At 34.2% G+C, this 21873-nt stretch overlaps 1 protein-coding gene across 1 annotated transcript; it reads left to right on the top strand.

Annotated features, from left to right (window-relative positions):
• Positions 1–1098: 1098 nt before the first annotated feature.
• LOC120636097 (PHD finger protein rhinoceros) lies at positions 1099–16192 on the top strand. The gene is made up of 6 exons (XM_039907394.1): positions 1099–1370; positions 3655–3968; positions 7712–7906; positions 7987–8203; positions 8489–8678; positions 8769–16192. Exons 2-6 carry the CDS (start codon positions 3793–3795, stop codon positions 15908–15910), a joined length of 7920 nt encoding a protein of 2639 aa, XP_039763328.1. The 5' UTR covers positions 1099–1370; positions 3655–3792; the 3' UTR covers positions 15911–16192.
• Positions 16193–21873: the final 5681 nt, after the last annotated feature.

The raw sequence follows: 21873 nt of genomic DNA on the forward strand, positions 1-21873 counted from the left end.
TAAGGTGCTAACCAGCCGTAGCCAAAGCGGAAGGAGTTCAGACAAACTAACCTAGACGGCCTCTAAACAGTTACCTAAATAAGTATCTTATCTTATATATTTAAACGAGCAATTCTTGTATATATATAATTGGAATCTCGGAATCGGCTCCAACGATTTTCATAAAATTTAGATCTAGCTAGGATTCATTTTGTCGTTTAATTCGTGCTTTCCGGTAATAACCGATTTGGTGCAACGAAGTTGCACGGGTCAGCTAGTATGGTTTATACGGTATGTAGGTATATACCTATTAGTTAAATAATGATTTACTAAAGCTTTCTTACCTACTCTTAAATACCTACTCAAGCCAGTTAAAAAAAAATTGTACTAGGTAGGTACCAACTAACCACGAAGACTACTTTAAATTAAATAATAATTATTAAAATAGCTACGGCTACATAAAGAGTAGCTACGACTCATGGGTGACTGCCCCAAAGATTACAATGGTATACTGGACTGTCCATCGTGCCTACTGTAGTAGATTCTAAGTAAATATAGCATTCTAATAGAGAACACTAATAGAATTTTCCATTGAAATATTAATGTAATATTAAAATAAATAATTTCAATAATAAAAAAATCAACAAAAGAGTCGATGGAGTCATCATTTCATGGCAACCCTATTAGATCTAAAAAGAAAAATGTACCTACCGATCGTTACTTACGGCGCCGGCGTACTAACTTCTCTGGGAAAACAGGAAGGTATCACAAATATCTACTAAAATAGGAATAATTTGTATTTTGATCCCACTAAATTATCAATAACCAGTTATTGCTTTATTGTTTTATTTTCGCTATAAATTTTAATGTGTACCAAATACCTAATGTTGGCATAAAAAATTGTTATAATAGTTCACCTTCCTCATCGCTAAAATAATAAAATTAATCAAAACACTATTACATTTAATAGCCAGACTAAATGCAAAGAATAATGTAATTGTTCTTTTTTATTGAAATAAAAGTAATTTTCATGCTAGCAACATTTATTTTTTGTTGAAGCGCCCACTTGTGGAATTATTCAGTAACTACTTATTGATATTCTCCCATTTCGAGTTCATGTGTAGTTCATATCTTGAATGATAAATTGTGCTTCTTTATGACAATTAAGTGTACTGAATATGTGTTTGTGTTGTTTGCATTAAGGATTAATGTGTTAAAAAGGTTTTCTCAATGTTTATGCTGTGTCACAAGTTCATTTCAAAACCAATGACATTATATGAACTCGATGTGCGTTTTGGCCATTTTACTTGGCTTGCGTTGGTGATTCGTATATAGTCACGTGACCAAAGTGGATTTCGGATCAATGGCGCCAAATGACTTTTACAGAAAATGTACGTAAACGTAACGATAATATATATAAATAGAATTAAACTAAATGAATGCATAATCGATCTGTACGTGTTTATACATACGTGCCTGTATTTCATATCGAAATGTAATATAGACACAATAAAATGATGCGTAGGACTCACGTCAATCTGGCAACAAAACAGTGCTGCTATCTGTGTTGTCAATTTTGTTATGTAGTCTAATGGAAGACTAGGTATAGACTAATCTTGTGATAAATATTTACGGCAAAGGTATTAAAGATATATTTAATTAGTTTTACAGTTTTAAGTGAGTTGTTTTTTCACGTGGAAGCAACTGTAGTGTAAAAGCCGTCTGATGGATTGATTCCGGAGGCTGTGCCCAGATCGAAGAATTCACTGGCCCGCCATACATTTTACAACTGTACTGAAACGTCAAACATGATTGTTATTAATTTTTCCCTCGATTATGGATAAAATCATGTTTTTCATCGTCGATTCACATATTTAAAGTTTAAAAACAAAGAATACATTTTTGCGAAATAACTAACTAAAGGATCTCTCAATAATCGATGCCAAGTACCGAGAAGACATATTTGTTTCGTACGTCAAAATTCTTCTTTGCATCTTCTACAGTTCGTATAATTCCATTGTTGCGTTTTGTATCAACGCCTTTGATATTTACCGGCGCTCTTAAAATTCGCGCATGCGGAGGCGGGACGGGTTGCATTGCATATTGTTGCAAAAACCTTCCTACAGTCACTTTGTGTATATTTGACTGTCAAAAATTGATTAAAGGGGAGCTGCAGCACACAAATTAATAAAGAATAACAATTCAACAGGTATAGTGTGCACATCTTATCATTAGAACAGGCATCTTTAAACAGTATCTATTGTATTTAAAATACACATCTGCTTTGGTAGTGGACTGTATGGAAGGCCTTAATATGCTGGGCAAACAATTTTGTTAGGCTAATATTTGAAAATGGAAGTCTTACCCCCTTATCTGTGCTCACATTGCACCAAAACACTAAAATACTGGTAACTAGCTACGGCCAAAGCCTCCTACTAGACAAGATCAAGAAAAAATCGGAAATAATAATTTCCCAAATTGCCGGGAATCAAACCCCAGTACCTCATACTTAAATTCAGTTCTCATTGTTGCGCCAGGAAGGTTGTCAAAATTCTTGGGTGGCATATGTACAACTAGGTGTTTAATGTGTCCAAAGTCTTTAGCATCTAATATCTTAAAGTTATATAAGGAAAGGTGTTAGCACAAGACATACTAAACAATTGAAAGACATGTGACCATGCTAGCTTGAAATACTTACATGTACTGAATGTTTCTGGATAAGTAATAAATAAGACTATTGTGTAAGTAAAGCAATGGATCAAGGTTTCAGTAACAATCTATTCCGAAGGCTTTGTGGAATGTTTTCATTTCTAATTCTGGACTTCTATTCTATGCCTCTTAGCTTATCTTTAATCTTTAGTTTCAAGGTATTTGGTCCAGGATGTAAAGGGGAATGCGTCATTAGTTTGATACTTTGTTTGCATTTGCTATCTTAGGGAGTTGTGGTGTGGATGTATTATTTAAACATTATACAATACTCCAGTCACTGTCCTTAAGTTTCAAGTTCCACCACTGTAATGTGATGATGTTTTTTTTTGTTTTCACTCTAATAAAGTATTCATAAGTTTTGTCACATGTCACAGTGTACTGTGACACGTGTCGACAGCTGATATCTGTCCACCATTAAACATTTTATCATTTTGTTGCAACAATTCAGTTGTGATGGTCTTTCATTAAATCATCTTGTAACCATAACTGGAAAACTTCAGAATCTACAAATTCACATGTAAAATGTTTTGCACTTGGCTCATTTCAATGCCACAGTAGGTATGTATTAGTTAACATGTAATTTTCTTGTCAGTTACAATCAGTTCTTGTACACCAATATTGGATTTTGTTACTGTAGTCACCATTATGTTCATCCTTATGGAGAGGATCATGTCCCTGACTAAATTTTCAGAAGTATGAAGACACATGATGAAGCTCCAAGTTGCAAACCTCGAGCTTCATATTTAAAAAACAAATGCAATTCTGGAAAATTAAACAAATCCTAGAGACCTCCATTTTCTTTGTCTGTAATTGATCTTTTTTTATGGTGGCTTGGTATTGTTCAGGGCTCAGTTTGAGATTCTAATAACATGCCCTTTATGATATTGTTATTAAGATATTGTTTTATTAATTCATAACTATTATTTCTGTTTGTCAATAGTTTGTAATTTTTTTATTTAATTTCAGGTTTCACCTTATTTGGGGATGGAAACTAAAGTGTCACCATGTGAATGATGTGACATTCTACACCATGCTACTACCGCGTTCAAAGTGTAAAGCCGTAAAAGGATCGTGAACATGTAGGTTGTCAAAAAAGTAATCAAGATGTCGTTGAGAGGCACAAAGCGGGCATCTGGGATGCGGGGGGATGAGCCAAGCACATCCAAGCGTCGGAGGGCAGAGCCTGAAGATGCTCTTTGGCAGCTTCGGCCTGTCAGTGACCTCAAGATGTCATCTATATATAATCGAAGTGCCTCTGAGGCACCTGCTGAACTATTCAGGTTTGTGTGTTTATTTGCTCAATGTATATCTAGTTACAGTGAATAATGAAACTTACATTATATTTGGCTTAGCGATAACTTATTTCTGACATAAAACAAAGTCAATATATACATAAAATATTATATATTTAGATATAATAGTATTTGGGTTTGCTTATGTGACTACTGCATTATGAGCAATGCAATATTATTATATAGTGTTAATACATATGCCATGCTTTATCACTGGATATTTTGACTTAAAGGGCCTTCGCGATTTTTTTTTAGTGTTTTATTTTTTGGCATATTATTTTACATTGTCAATTAGCTTATGGAAACACAATATAACAATTGATATAAAACATAATCTTAAAGAAAACATATTTTATTGGAAAAAAATGTATGAGAATATATGTATCAAGGATATTGAAGCTTTCAAATCACTTTTAACTTATGTCATCATCAAGTGGATATAATTAAACAAAGAAATTCTAATCCACAAGTCACAAAAGACAAGTTAAATGTTTTCAGCTAGCGTCATTGTAGATTTGAATTATTTTAACTACATCCCAATATATTAACTTTATGTTTTTATACACTACATAACACAGCAATTAATTGCATATTAAATCTTGTTGAATCAACAAACAAACTTATGATGACATTATCCAGATTTTTATCAACAAACATGGCATATTTTCTAACCATTATACCATAGATATAAAGAGAAACTGCAATAAGCTGCAATATTATTTCTGGTTCCAGTGCTTTATGTCAAAGTGTCTGTAAATTTACTTTTACAGATATTACTATCTGTTTTAAAGAATCCCAGCAAAGAACCCAAGAATTGCTTTGGACACATATTGAAAGCGAAGCACAGCTGTTGTCAATTCAAAGTTAATTAAATATTAGAATATCTTATTAACTTCTTTGTTTTGGTTCCACTAAAGTTAAGGCTGGTTTATTCATAGCATTTTATAGTGACTCCTCTGAGAAGTAAAACACCTGACCACCCACCTGCTGTGCGCATTCCCACAGTAATTTCAGTGACGTAATGAAGTATTGTGATCAATATTATTGATAGATGTGACAATTTTTCACTTTAACGGATTTTGACCCAAATAAAAGCTTGTTTCTAAATTCGTTCAAAGTTATAGTTATAGTTAACTGAATTGACTGACCATAAGATATAACCAATAAATATACCACATTGTAACTTTTAATAAGTTTAGACAATTATAGTTTTATAAATATAAAATTTAGAGAATATACAAAGTTATACCTGACTGTTATGGTTAGGGATGCTATATTTTAAATTAATTTCAATTTTTTTTTTCTTATTTTTCTGGCTGAAGTGCATTACATCCTGTCTGTCATACTGCTGAATGTCCTGGCAAGCTCTCATGCATGTGTATATGGCATACTTTACAATATATATTATGCGATTGGATAGTATGTAATATAGTAAACTATATCCTTAAGCTTAAGTGTTTGTATCTAGCTTAAAGTTTCTACTTGTTCTCTTAGATCCCATTAACAAATGTAATAATATGGCACTACACACTACAATTGTAAGTTCCTTTCTAAAAAGTTATAGGTACCAATGCTCAGGGTTCTAATCTAGGTTGCACTTTGTAATCTTTAGTTGATCATCATCTTTTGATAAAGTATTATAAATAAGTTGGTGTCGGTGAACCTTTGTTGGTTGGTATTATCTGTTGAGCAGGACAAAATAAAATGGAAAGATGAACTAAAAGCAGTAGCAAGAAATCAGGGTCAAGGAAAGTTGGGGATAGACATGAATGGCAAAAATTTATATAGGGCATTAGACGAACAGATGTAGTTGCTTAGAATATTATTTATGTTATTATTTACGTTTTTTCTACAATATAGGCTATATCGTGAATCGTGAAAAAAAAAAATTTTTCTGAAAAGTTGAATTTTCTCCAAACCAATGAACCTTCAACACAGTTATTGTTATCATTCAGATTTTTGAAGTGAAAAATAATTTAAAAAGAATAATATTATATTTTGGTTTATATTATCACTAGCTGTTGCCCGCGACTTCGTCTGCGTTTGATTTTGTTTTTTGATGTGGCATTAAATTTTGTTGTAGTATTCAGTATCGCGAAGCCCTTAATGAGGGGTTTGCTGCTATCCGCTGAGGAGTTCTGTTTACTGAGGAGGTTACAATTTTTGGGTGTTATGGCGTAAAATTATGAAACACTTTCAACCCCTCTCCCAAAGAAACCGAGCTTAATTTCGGGATAATAGTATCCTATATTACTTCTACCACTTCCAAGAATATGTGTACAAAGTTTCATGACAATCGTTTAAGTAGTTTTTGTGTGAAAGTGTAACAAACAAACTTACATTGACATTTATAATATTAGTAGGGATTAGTAGGGATTATTGTTAGTTATAACTAGAATATTCTTGTTGTAAGAGCTTAGCTTATAGTTTTCTACCATTGCTTAAAGCATTACTATTTTATTGATGTAGAAGTTCTGGTTTCAGAAGTATCATCTTTATTGCAGGTATGTCATTAAAACTGATTTTAAAATACTTTAAGCAATGGAAATAAGCCAGTTGATCTTGTTGTAGAGTCTAGTATTGCATTGCTGATATTTTTGCTGCATATAGAAGTATTGTATTGCTACTATTATTGTGTCATTTGCCACAGCAAACATTTGAAATTCTATTTATTCAAGAAGTTGTATTCTCTGTTATACTAACTTGCATTGCATAACATATGAATTTTGCGATATCAGAATGGGACATTTTCTGTTGAACTGAAGGCCTTTACAGCTATTTACTATTCATTTGCATGTTTTTTTTTTGTATTTATTATTAACTTGGCCAAAACGGAAATAACGTTTAAAAAAACAGTACTATACACACCAGCATATTTAGCGGAACACAAAAAAGGTGCATAATTAAAAATATATGTTTTTTATTTAAATCTACTTATTACATTTCTTTTGTTATTTAAAGTTTCATTTGTTTTACTTAAAATGAGATCACATTAAGAACAGATTTTACGAGTAAAGGCAATAGCCTTTCTTCTCATATAAGTACCGGACTACTCCCTGAACCGTTGGATACTGCGATGGATCGTTGAAACTGGTCGACGAAGATCTCTGGATATCACTCTGTAGGTTTGAAAATATCTTCGCATTTCGTGTGCCCTGGCAATCGCCGTTGGGGCTAAGTCAGGCATAATTCAGTCCTCAACTCCAGAAAGATAAAAAAAACTAACAAAAAACAGTATTTCAATGAAATTTTAAATCAAACTCAGAAGGAAGAAGTACTCGAAGTTCGCTCCAGATAAGATGTAATTGAATAAAATTAAAACAATAGCAAAAAAAGTGATGTTCAGTTATTTGCTTAATGTGAAAATATTTCTTTTTAAATTAAATGAATAAACCAGCCTGCAACCTTATATGATACTGATAACCAACCTTTTTTTTTGTGTATCGCTAAATATGCTGGTGTGTGTATTAATTGTTTTATTGTATTTATTATTTAACTGTTTAAACGGTAATAACGTTTAAAAAAACCGTACTATTATTAAAAATAAATATTAAACCTATATAGTATCTGTTATATTACATAACTTTTTCTATGAAATTATACAATTAATCAACCAAATCTAAACAAATTTTATTTTACTTTCACAGTTTCAAAAGTGTAAGCTAAATTATAATTTCAATAGAAAACTTAATAATTGTGAAACCTTATGTAAATTTTCATGGCACCCAAAGGAAGGACCTCATCAGTGCGATGAAACTTCCCGATTCAGAACCACTTACACCAAGTGAGTACTGGGTCATCACAGACACATGGAAACAAGACTGGGAACGAGGGGTACAAGTCCCTGTTAATCCTGATTCACTACCAGCTCCGAAAGTCAAAATCATTGATAATCCAATGCCTCCCAACTTTCAAGAGTTCAAATTGTAAGTTTCATTGAGTTTGGCCTAATAATATTCTTAATTTTCAGGTAAGTTCTTAATTATAGTGTGTTGCTTGTTTACAGACCTAGAGATAAATACATCCATTTAACGCGCGATGTTCACTACCAATCAGATCAACATTTTCTCAGTTCAACTCCAGCAAGAGCCGAAGCAGCATGCACATATGACTTAGATTCCACAGATACAGCATGGCTCAAGCTGTTGAATGCAGAACGAGCGCGAGCTGGTGCTCCTTCGGTCACAGAAGATCAACTTGAGAAGGTTATCGAAGAATTAGAGGTGAGAACTATAAAATTCCTGCAATGAAAACTTTGGATGAATTATTATTGCATTGATTGCATTAATTAAAAATACCTAAACGTTTGCAGTCATGAAGCTAATTTAGGCAATTGGTATTGACTGAGACAGTTCTAATGGTGCAGCAAGCTGGTAAAACAGCTTGATTTATTCTTTGTTTAAAAAAATATATATATAGTTATGCGAAAAGCTTTTTCATAGATAAATAAACCAATGCTTATAAGTTTTTACTTGACTGACTGACTTGAATATTTTTTGTAATTTCAGGTTCGAACATGGGATAAAATCCAAGCCATCATTAAATCTGAAGAAGGATTAGGCATTGAGTATGACGAGAATGTTATCTGCGACGTATGCCGATCTCCGGACTCTGAGGATGGAAACGAAATGGTGTTTTGTGATTCCTGTAACATTTGTGTGCACCAAGCATGTTATGGCATAACTGTTATTCCTGATGGTAAGTGATTCCAAATCTTTGTTAAGAGTACTAAGAAAATATCATTTTAATTTTACTGTTTACTAAAATGAGTTTTTTCTAATATTTCAGGGCAGTGGTTGTGTCGACCTTGTGGAGCTGGTATAAGACCAACTTGTGTATTGTGTCCCAATCTTGGCGGGGCGATGAAATGCACACCCTCTGGACACAAATGGGCTCATGTTAGTTGTGTACTTTGGATTCCAGAAGTGTCTATTGGTTGTGCAGAAAAAATGGAACCCATAACTAAAATAACCTCTATACCAGCATCACGCTGGTCTTTGGTTTGTGTTTTGTGTCGCGAACGTAAAGGTGCTTGTATTCAGTGCTCGGTGAAGACTTGTAAGACTGCTTATCATGTTACTTGTGCATTTAAACATGGATTAGAAATGCGTGCGATAATAGAAGATGAAAATGCTGATGATGGTGTGAAGTTACGTTCTTATTGTCAAAAGCATAGTGTGAATTCCAAAAAAGAAAAATGTCCTGGTTCTGGGTCAGAAGAAGAAGAAGTGAAGAGGAAGAGGCGAAAAGACATGACATCGGAGGAGAAGACGCAAGCGCGGGCGGCGCGTCTTCAAGAAATAGAAGGAGAATTCGATCGCCACGTTACGGTGAAAGATATAAGTACACATCTTTTGGATATTGATCAAGATGCTATTCATTACATTTATAATTACTGGAAATTGAAGAGAAGGGCTGGATATAACCGTCCTCTCTTACCACCAAAATCAGATGACCATGAACTTTTAACTCATAGGCAAGAGCAAGCAGATCTTGATAAAATGAAAATGTTTGTACAACTAAGGCAAGATTTAGAAAGAGTGCGGAACTTATGTTATATGGTCAGTCGAAGAGAAAAGCTTTCTCGTACATTCTTTCGTATGAGGGAACAAACGTTTCATAAACAAATAGCAGTATTAACTGAAGATCCAACATTATCAGGGCCTGATCTTGCTGCTATTTTACAGGCTAATCATGGCCCATCAATTTATGACAGATTATATTCACATCCAAATGCTCCAGATCATAAAAATGACTTTGATGATTTACTTGCTCGTATAGCTCCCCAGGACTCAAGTGATGATAAAAAGAAAGATCGTAATGGTCTTGTTCGAGGCTCTAAGTCAGCAAATCCATATAAAAAGCATTATGTAAATGGATCACGTAGAAGTGGCAGCATGTACAGTGGTTATTCCAGTGAGGAAAGTGGGGGTGATGTGAGTCGTTCAACTAAATATCGAGGCAAAGTTATAGGTTCAACCACTGAAGATGATGTAAAAAAGTCTGGGTCATCTCCAAAGAAGAAAGTTTCTCCGAAAGGAAAAGGAAAGAAATCGCCTAAAAAGGTAGAAAGAAAGAAAAGGAAGGTACCACAATCTAAAGCTGTTGTAGAAAGTAGCAGTGAAGATGATACGTTAAAATCTAGAATGAAGAAAGATAGATCACGTAGTAAGACTCTTCAGCAAATGGAAAAAGAAATGACAGCTGGTAAAACAGGTCAATCTGGCACTGACAGTGATGACTTAATTCCCATCAGAACTACTCGTAACAGTAAATTTCCCATGGATATTTATTCGGACAGCAGTGATGAGGTTTCAATTAAAGAAGAAATCAAACCTGGAAAGTCGACTAAAGCTAAAAATGAGAAATCTAAGTCAGAAAAATCTAAAGCAGGTAAATCTTGCAATGATAATGATTCACAGCAGCCATTACCACGTACAAAAGCTGCGATGAAGGAGTTCATTCCAACACAACCTGAAAAGAAAACTGTTCCAGTGCCAGAAAAACCCGCGCCTAAAAAGAGGGGACGAAAACCTTCGAATAAAGAGAAAAAGACTCCAGTTAAAACTAAACCATCTGACGATGAAGCAAAAAATAAGGAAAACATTAAATTGGCTAAACAGAAAGATAATCCTACTGACTTAATAGTGCCACAAAGACAGGCTGCTAAAAAGGCTTCGGAAAACATGCGTTCAACTACTGCAGTCAAAAAAGAAGACACTACTACAGATAAACAAGTCAGTGGTGATGATGCAAAATCCAAACCTAAGTTGAAATCAAAAGGAAAAGAAGTTAAGGATATTCCACGTAAAGTTGGCCGAAAAAAATCTTCCAAAGATCAAGATAAAGAGCTTATTGCTTATGTTCCTCAGAGACAAGCTGCTAAAAAAGCAGCAGCGCACATAAAGAGTGGCTTAGGTACTAAAGCTCCAGTTACTGAAACTATTGATACTGATAAGAAGAAAGATATTGAAAAGGTAGATACAAAAACTTCACCTAAAAAGGATGATCCTAAGAGGTCAAAATCACCACAAAAAGAGAGTTCAAGTTCTTCATCCAATTCTAGTAGCAGTAGCTATTCCTCATCATCTAGCTCAGAGGAAGAACAAGAAAAGCATGAGATTAAGCCTACTGCTAAAGCAAGAGAAATAAAGCCTGCTCCTAGACAACCATCTATGTTTTCACCACCAGGCTCTAGACCGACAGTGGACTTGCCCTTTCTTGACAAGGTGTCAAGACCATTGTCTTCAACAAGTGCCTCGAGTGATACTGACAGTTCTAAAGCATCAAGACTTTCTGAATCAGGAAGTCCATCTCCCAAACGTCCACGTAGACGACGTAAGAGAAAAAGTGTCTCTGTCGATGCGTCCCTCCGCAAGGCCCCAGACAAGAAGCTTAAAACTTCCGATCAGGGGTCCGAGTGCAGGGTACCATCACCGGCTATTGAAGGAGAGGAACCGAGTAGACCCAGCGACACGCGTGCTTCCACACGTGCTCGGACCAGAAGCACTACTTCAAGCGGAAATATGCCTCATAAGTCTGATGCCCGACAGAGAAAACCATCTAAAGACGACACAGGGCATGCCTCTGCACCAAATAAAATTTCCAAAGAGAGCAGCCAGCCCATTGAACTTAAAACTACGAAGCGGAAAGAGGACGAGGAGATAAAGAAAGAAACTGATGTCAATCTACCAATTGAGGTTACCAACAATGATATACAAGTAATTAAGCCTATAAAAACTAAGGGGCGAAGTGTCTCTATTGAAGAAAAAGTAAAACCGAACTTAAGTGAAACTACTCCCTTAAAGAGGACAAGTCCAAGAAAGAGTACAGAAACAAAACATAAAATTGCTGTTCAAAGGAGAATGAGTGTTAAAGATGCTTCAATTAAGGAAATTTTGTCTCCTCCTAAAGAAACCTGTGCACAAGTACCAAAAGGACGAAATTCTACCAGGCGAACATCACAGGCAACAGAACTTGCTAATGTTTCGCCTGTGAAGAAAGTAACTGAATCCATTGATGCTGCACCTATGGACAGTATTGAAAACAAACCTGTGATCGAGGAAGTCGACTTTCCGGACAATGACAAAAATTGGTTACCCAAGGCGCCTAGCCCAAATGTCCACCCACCGCCTGTGGAAAAACCGGGAGACCATGAAAAATATATGACTGAAGATAAATCATTGGATTCGGATTGTACAGATAAAAGTAGTATAAAAATGATTGCTAAAATACAAGCAAATCTTAATGAAAATACGATGATAAAATCACCTAAGACTCCAATGGATGCAAGAACTATTGACCCTATGGATGTTGACGCTATTACCCGTAATGTAAGGAAACGTTCTATCATTGACATAGAGAAGAAATTTATAACACAAGATTCAAGCCATGTTCAGGGTGTCGAAATATCCAAAAGTGCTAAAATACCTTCCACCACCAATCCATTTCCGAACAGGTCGGTATTTTCTCCAAATAAAGATACAGAATTATTTGAGTTTGATAATATGTTAGCTGTTGATGATGGATTCAACCATGAGGAAATCATGAAACCATTCACATCATATTGTGATGATTTCTTTTTCAAAGAGGATTCTAAAGAACAAGGTGTCCAAGAAACATTAAATCTAGTTGATAGACTAAGAATGCAACTCAACACCAAAAAACAACCTATTGAAAATTCTGCTCAGGATGATGCAGCAATGAATGATAAAGTACAAGGAGATGAAGATGTTCCCATTACTCTCAATGTTGAAAAAAGTGAGCAAGATGTTTTAGGATCGAAAAGTCCAGTTTTAAATGTAGAGGATGAAAAGGAATGTCCAAGTGATATTCAAACAACAAATCATTTTTCCGATACCTCAGAGTGCCTTGATGTAACTCAAGATGCGGTTTCAGATAACAAAGAAGCCACAATACCCACAAATAGCAAAGAAAAATGGGTTGATTTAACACAAAATGACTCTCCGTTAGCGCTGACTGACGAGGTAAAATATGGTCTAACTGAAGATGTGAAGGATCTAGCAACTGTCCAATCAATAAAGTCTGTGTCAGAAATAGGAGACACTATATCTCTGTCAAAACAGAGTGATGATTCACAGTCTTTGTCAGTTGTAGATCATTCAATGCACAGCAATGATCAAGAGCTAACTCAAGATAATCAAACTTACGACAATAACAATTCAATGATACATTCGGACTGTGCAACAATATCGTCGCCATATATAGGTCGTGGAGAAAGTAAAATTACAACAAGAAGATCATCAGCCTCTAGTACAAATTCCGAAGGCTCAATTTGTTCTCAGAAAACAGACGTAAAATCTCATCTTAATTGTGAATCTCTACAAGGAACTTTAATACCAGAGATTGATGCATATCCATTACCAGCTTATTCTTGTCGTGTTGAACCTACAATGCCATTAAATCAATATACTACTTACCCACCGGATAGTTCACCATTTTTGAGTACAATGGCAACATTGCCTTTATTCGGACCAGGGCCTTGCGCTTCATCACAATTAACTTTACCGTCGCCAGCGTCTGGAATTTACGGCTCTGGTTTACCCTATTCAGCGAGTCCTCTAATACCACCATTAACAAAACCAGCATTCACCTGTGCTGCTTTCACTTCTTCATCGCAAAACATAGCATTGACAACAGCTATGATAGCATCGCCAATTCCTAAACCACTCGATTCTCCGCGAGATGATGTTGACATAAGCGGGAGCGATAAATTATCTATACACGTCGCTTCAAGTCCTAGTATTAGCGTGGATTCATATAATGAGTCAAGTAACACCAGAGCGCTAAATAAATTGTCGAATGATAGCGATGAAACTGTAATGAGTCTGACATCACTGGATACAAAATCCTCTCCAAAGCCAACAACAAAGTCTACTAAATTTTCGAGTAAATCACCCGGTAAAAGCCCTGGTATATCTCCTCGACAAAGTGATACGTCCAAGGGTACAAAACGGTCCAATAATAAGAACAATAGAAGTCAAAGAGGTAGAGGCAGATCAAAGAGCCGTGGCCAAGGTAATCAATCTGGGGAATTTTCTGGTAACTCAATTCAAAGTAAACTAGTTGGCACTGTATATGATTTCAATGAGGAAATGGCTAATGATGGAGTTGATCTTAAAGCATTAAGGGAAAGATGCAAATCTTTAGACACGAAAGATGACAGAAAATCAGAACATTCTTATAAGGATTCTTCCCAATCTCCTCGTGCGGTAAGCCCTCACGCAGTGAATAAGAAATCTACGCCAGAGCAAAAAGAAATTAAACCCTCTACACCTGAAACAACAGAGGATCCACAATCTCCTCTTGGTAAAAATAATGCAGATAGAGGACCGGGTTTCACACAGGTACAACCAGTCCTGCCAGGACCTGTTGATATGCGTACCTATAATCCCTTTGACAATCCCGCTCCTACAACAGGTGATGCATATCACAGTCACTTGTTGGCCTTTGCTAGTGGGACAGCTGACCAACATTTGGTTGATTTTGATGAAGAAATGGAGAAAAAGCTACACTCAGCACTTATGGCTAGCAAACCAAAACCTGGAACTCCAGCGGCGGCAGCAGCAGCACAAGAGATTGTTGAGCCTCCAAAAGAGACTTTCATACCACACTTACCAAAAGTATCATTGAGTGACTCAAGAAACCAATTGAAAGTAAAGATTAAAGGCCCATTCCTGGATGCTAACTATTCCACTAGTTCAGTGCAACGCGTAGCACCACAACCTCCGCCACCAGCACATGATTCAAATACGACCGTTTTTAATATATCCAACAGTACTACAAGTTTCATGACCGGATCGACCAACCTAAGACGTATGCGAAAGAAGGAGTTGTTACGTCAATATTGGACTCAAGACATGAACATGGACGACCCAACAAATATATCAAATGTGGGAATCGCTCCGCCGCCCGCCGCTCCTCAGCCTATGCTTCGTGCTGTCATTACAATACCAAAAGCAGTAGCTTCTATGACCAGCATTCCTACAAGAGAAGACTACAAAATTATCGATACGCCAGTTGAAAAGAAAAAGCGAAAGACTACTAGTGGACTTTCGCGAGAACTTAGGCATTTAGAAGTCAGCATGAATGATGACGCTGACCCATCTGATGATGTCAAACTATCTAATTTCGCTGGTAGTTCAGCCCAGGCGCATAAGAGACGCGGGCGAGTTTCTACCAAACCTAACCAGACCAGCACTACACCTCCTGCTGCGCCCAAATTAAAAATAAAATTTGGATCAAACATTGTGCCGCAAGTGAACGAGGAACCATCTGGAATTCAGTTTAGGCCGCCGAAAAAACGATTACAGAGTATACCTAAACCAAGCTTGGAAGATTTAAAGCGTGAAAGTATGAAATATCGACGATTGGTAATGGCCAATTTCGAGGAAGATGAGAAGGCCAGTACACATAAACACAAACCTAGCAAAACGGAAAAACGTAAAAAGAAGAAGGATAAAAAATCTGGAAAAGAAAAACTACAAGTCATAAATACGGAAAGTGAAAGTGCTACTAAGTTGATAATAAAAAAAATTAAAATTAAATGTCCGAAACCGGCAAAAGGGAAGCCCGTTACCTCTGAAGGAGGTTCGATAGCGGGCGCTGTGGCAGCAGCGCCTGAGCCGCCGGTCGATCCCCTCGACTACGACCCCACAAAACCGGACCCACTGGCTTTTGACTCACCGTTGAGCTCGGAGTGCGCTTCTACGTTACGTAGAATAAGGACAGACAAGGTGACACCTATTCGATTAAAACGCAGTCCGCAAGGTTCAGGTTACGTGATGGAGGCGGGCGCGGACCTGGCGCAGACATCTGCGTCGTTGGCGTCGACCGCCTCATCGGCCTCGACGGCCTCAACGTCCGCGTCCGTGTCGTTCGCCGTGAATAAACATTGTGAAGTGAGGTGATATAAACCGCGCAAACGGCGTTAAAAACTTTCAAAATTAATATTGAACATTGTTGTACAGTAATATTAATTGGTAGTTGTAAATAACTTTTGGGCCGGTTTCTCAATCGTCAAAATAATCTTTAACTGAGCAATAAATTTCATGTTATGACAAGTTATATAAAAAAATCTGTCATATTTATTGCTTACGCAGGCTATGTAACGATTGAAAAATTATCCCTTGAATTAATAATATTTCTTTTGATTCTTGATGTAGTTTATTACATTATTTATTTGTATAAATGGAAAGCTCAATGTCTAACTTAAAGTTATTCTAAGATGTATAAAACTTTTGTGCATTTTGTGATGCACAAGTAAATCCTAATATAACATATTATATATTTTTGTTAATGTTACTATGTTACTCCTGCCTCATTATAAGGAATCTCATTAAGTATATTATTATCATTGCATGATACATTTGAAAAATTGAATTCTCTAAGCTGCCCTATCACAAAGTACATCACAGGCTGGCATGGCATTTTTTTCTGTTTTTCTAAAATCCAAAATGTACATGTATAAATATGTTTTTTATACGAGTTTTATAATATTTTCCACACACAGTTTAGCAAACACAACCTCAATTAATTGCCACCCTTAAAAATCTGATTCAACTTTTTTTTGAATAGCGTAAGAATTCATTATGAATTTTTTTTTTTAATTTTGAATTGTTATTATATTTGTTTTATTAAAGTTCCGAATTAATTTATATTATATAACTAAACATCCTAGTGCGTAATCGTCGGCGTGTAGGTATTTTACCAATTTATTTACATTTTTAATCGTTTTAACTTATTAATCCGAAAAAAATTACTGCCAAATAATCTCTTAACAAAAACCCCAAGTAAGAGTTCAATAATAAGTACAGATTATTACAGCAGGTAAAATATATTCCAGTTTCGTAAGTTCTTGTAGAAAAACCAGACCGGTATGGAATCCCTTTCTTTTCTGTCTGTCCGTCCTTCCGTCCGTCCGTCCCTGTGTCCCACTTTTTGGTTGAAATCTTCATTGAAATTTATTATTAAAGCGATAAATTCTAATTGGCCTACTATAAAAGCTTATAATTTCTAAAAAGAAATTATCTTGGGAAAACTTATGAAAACTTCAGTTATTTATATTATGAAATTTATTTTATTAATTTCACCACATACATATAGCTTAGGTCTTTTAAACATTTAAAATTCCTGTGGTGCTGTTAAGGTTTGAAGATCGCCGCCTTAAGTAGTCTAGTCCGATGTCGGACTTATGTTTTTCTATTATCGGATAGCTATACCAGTAGTCTTAGTTATTTTCATGCTTAGTGTAGTACAACTAAAAGAGCATCATCTATTATAAATAATTAGTGGTATCAATTCCCATACAAAAGATATTTTTGATATTTCGCCTGTTCGTCGTGTATTTCCTAATTCCCTTTATATTCCTTATTTTCTTTCAATGGATAAAAAAATTAACAAATCCAGTCATTTCGTTTTGTGAGACACGCCGGACAATTTTTTTTTTTTTTTTATGATGAATAAAATAATATTTTATTTTCATTTTGCTTGCTTAAGGCGCTGAATCGGGAACCTGCATTTTAAAGAACTAGGTCATGAAAGAAAGAGTTTCATTTGAATAAATACTATGTTCTGTTGTCCTTTGTATTTAATCGTACTTTTCACATTGTGCGGAACCCTTGGTGATCAAATATAATTCACATTTGACTTTAATAACAATAAAGTGCGACTAACGATCGAATTTGGCAGGTACCTATTATGAACTTCTAAAATTTACACCATGCTGTTAATCAAATTCTGATATTGAGTTGAACTGCCGCTATGTTAAATAGAACTAGGCGACAAAATTAAAAAAAAATAACACAAGTAATGAATGCAGTGCGATTCTAGGTGCTTTAAATTAGTTATTTAACCAATTTTGTTCCCAATAATCCGTAAGGAACTAAGAGTGTCTTGAGAAAAATATTGGTTAATTTCCTTCGTTTCACGAGCCTAAAATCGAACTGTACGCATAACTATTTTTTTTTTATTTTGTTGCCTACTTTCAAACTAACCCAGTCGAATATCGATAAAGCTCTATTTGATATAGATTAGCAAAATATATTGGTTCGGTAAATCTAAAGGTTTTTTCCAATTTATTCATAAAATTTTGATAAATGAGGCTCGGGTTTTTCTTATTGTTCCGGGTGTTATCGAGATAATTATCAAATAAAATACCTAGAAGAAAATATTACCTGTTCTTAATGTGGTGGTCAATTTAATGGAATAGTAATCGGGTATTTCTTTTTGAGTTTTATATTTTTATTTTTACATGAACATGGATTATTACAAGTTTATCTTATTAAGTTTTATTTTATAAAACAATTCGAATGTACATATTTATATAAATGCACTGTATTGTATTTTAATATGTATATATATTTTAAAATAATTGTACAAAAATATGAGCTGGGCTCCTCTGTGTAAAATTATGTTATAAAAATCAATTATTATTGATTGTTTTTATAAAAGTTACTATTTAAAATACACGTACATGTGTATATATATATGCGTGTGTGTGTGTGTGTATGTATGTATGTATATATATATACACATTAAGTTTAAGTTGAATACTTTTATTATTATTATATTATTTAATAAACACTTTTTCTGTTACATATGTACATATTACATTTATTCATAATATTGTAATATAATAGTTTGTACATAGATTATTATGTAAAAATACAATAATTTTCGTTTTTTACAATTTAATTTCAATGCCCTGCCAGTTATAATTAATTAAAAACAAAACCCTAAGTTATAGCTCATAGCTTGGGTTCCATGATGGGACAAAGGTAAATTATATTATTGGGAATTGTTTTAATAAATTGTGATTCCAATAAGTTGCAGTTATTCATGTGTTGGATTTAAATGATATAAGCAAACACTAAAGATATCCAGGTTTTGTGTTGTAAATGATCTATACATCTACATAATATTAGGGTTTTTATAAGCTTAACATTATACCAAATTATGTAATTAAGTTTCGAGGATTGGTGCCAGAACTAATCGCTGCAACAGTATCGATAAATTAAATAAATATCTATCTAACTATTGATCTATCTTATGATGACGTTTACGAGATAGATCATTAGTCATCAGTAGATTTCCTTTTATTTAAAAAGGCGGCAAACGGAATGTAATATAATACATGAGAGTTTCTTAATTCATATGGGCATTAAAGCGAAAGATGTACCAATGTAAAGAACTTAAATAAAAACAAAACTCGAAACTCGCCTCTGAGATTTTCTAATTTGGTATAATCCCTTATAGTCTTATCCAATCCAATTTGCAGATATTAGATTATCCCTTTTTACTTCACAACCTGAACGATACATTCATAAATTTAACGGTTTAGATAATATAGAACAGCATTCCGAATAGAACACTGCAATCAGTAACTTGTATATAATTGAAAACTGATAATATTTTGTTGCTAAGTTTTATTCTTTATACTCTACAAGGTGGAGCTGAATTTATTAGCGTTTTTTCTTTTATATATATATTTTTATTTTATATTTTAATTGGATCTTTTTTTTTAATTTTTAACTTTCACTGTAACATACTTTTTTATCCTTTTCCGTATTGTTAATAAATTATTTCGCATTAGTTCGTCAGGTAAAGTTTGAATCAAAATTTATGTCGTCGCGGAAGTAGTCAACTGTAACGTTCCTCTGATTGTCTGATACCGAATATGGAATTCTGTCATATAGTTTGAATCAGACTGTACCTATCTGACAATTTCAGAGTGTCTTACTCTTGTTTAATATGAAATATAAGTGCTTTTATTTTAGCTTTTATTGTTTTTTAATATCGTTTTACATTTTTTTTTTTTTTAATGTTTGCCTTTCTTATTATTTTAATAATTTATAATCATCAATTAAATGTTCCCTAAGAAACCGCTAATTTTTTCAATTACACCTCGTATATTATCATATTGATAGCATTATAAATAACTATGCTAAAGTATATTTGCATTTATTGAATTTTGGAAAGGTGTTATTGAGAAATAAAATCTTTTAAATATATTGTTTTCTTTTAATTTCAGATAGTTTTTTACATTTCTATTTGCATATCATTTTTAACAACTGTAATTATTTATAAGAGTAATTTGAAGATGTAAAATACTGTATATTGGACTGACTGGAATGTCGATTTTATAATGAGATATTTTCTATACACCTTTATGTGCAATATTTGGCAATACTCATCAGGATAGTCAAGGTTTTAAGGCCTAGGTGGGGTGTGTTAGTTTTAAGTGCGTGTCTGTTAAGTGTAATTTGTCGTGAAAGTTATTTTAGCGCGTTGTAAATATTCGGTTATAAGACGTGACTGGATTATAACCGTTGACACCATTATGACAATTTCAGCCAAAATGGGAAAGTCGAAAATTATTGTGAACTACCTACCCTTCATGTTTTGTACATGTTGTAAAAACTATATATACAAAATTGTGTGTGTGTTCCTATCCCATTGAAGTAACAATGTTTTCGACTTTTCCAATTGGTTATATAAAATGTGTTCTCAGTATCTAGTTGTGGGGTCCACGCCATGGTCAAATTCCATAGATATTTTGCGTGCATACTATGCAATTAAATTCATTTATATAAAAACACCATAGCGTTGATTCCCATCTATGGTATTCTACATGGACTATATAAAGTAAATTATTAGAGATCATGGTGATTCGTGTCATAAAGATATTTAAGTAGAATCATCGACAAGAAGGTATGACTGCTAGCCCGCAATTGGAATAACACCAAATACATTTAAATTATCAAATTTAAAAACTTCCATATTACTGAAATAATATCTGAAATATAATAAATGTTCTTGTTTATCAATTTCATATCGATTCATATAAAAGAAATATACTAATATAGTTTAAATCTTATAATAGGTAAAATTTGTTTGTTTGTTTCTATGCATTTGAGGGGTAATCACTAAACTATTAAACCCATAAAAATAACAACATAAAGTGACACTATCCCTGAGCAATATAGGATTTATTTTTATTTCATGTAACAGGCGAGGCCTATTATAAAATAATGAAGGTAAATCTTGTAATGATATGTTCAGACAACGAGATTTTAAATACATTTAGTTATAGATCCAGTACTTTGGTATGTAACCGTGCAGGTTATAAAAAAATAATAACAGTTTCTATATTCTTTGCCATCTAACATGCTCTGAAAAACTTATTTTTGGACTTTATCACTTAAAATCTTAGCACTTTGAATATGAAGATTTTATAAATGTATTTGTGTTTTTCTGTAAATTTCGCAAATGGTTTATCAACTTATCGGTTGGTCTGCCGCATTGTTGATGTCTTTAAAACACGGATCTCATACTGCATTTTCTCTGAGTATTGCTGACATACCGAATTACTGCTCGCGTACCACGAGCAAATTACGTCTCCTCAATAGTTTAGAAATTTTAAGAACACCCTTGTTCGTCTGTCGTATAGCGTGCGCGCTTTTACATTAAAGCAATAGACTCGATGAGCTAAGCGAAAAAAGAATTATGTTGAGACAAAAATTGCAAGTGGTCGCTCGCCGTTACTTGAAAAAAGGTCAAGACAATTCATTATTATAAGCCAAAAAGTTGTACAATTAGCCGCTTATGACAGTTGCGGCACGAGTGCGTTGTAACGTGTCACTCTGAACTATGAAGGAATACCATCGGTAGGTACTTGTTTGTTAGAGACAGAAAGTAGCGATGCTAATGCATCGCCGCATAACTAAGGGCGTTATTGCCTGCAATTATTAAGAAATAGGTTAATTCGATGTGTTAAATGTTGCCATATATCCAGATACAATTGTAGCTTAGTTATTACAATTGTGTATTTTGCGTCTTATTTCTATAAAATCGTAGAATGTTAATTTAATTG

The sequence above is a fragment of the Pararge aegeria genome, chromosome Z, assembly GCF_905163445.1.
Source record: "Pararge aegeria chromosome Z, ilParAegt1.1, whole genome shotgun sequence".
Classification (NCBI taxonomy): Eukaryota; Metazoa; Arthropoda; class Insecta; order Lepidoptera; family Nymphalidae; genus Pararge; species Pararge aegeria.

Excerpts from the sequence above, each read along its gene's own strand:
- LOC120636097 (XM_039907394.1), top strand. The coding sequence starts at position 3,793 with ATGTCGTTGAGAGGCACAAAGCGGGCATCTGGGATGCGGGGGGATGAG. Across the intron at positions 3,969-7,711 it reads GCACCTGCTGAACTATTCAG|GAAGGACCTCATCAGTGCGA; the intron begins GTTTGTGTGTTT and ends TGGCACCCAAAG. Across the intron at positions 7,907-7,986 it reads AACTTTCAAGAGTTCAAATT|ACCTAGAGATAAATACATCC; the intron begins GTAAGTTTCATT and ends GCTTGTTTACAG.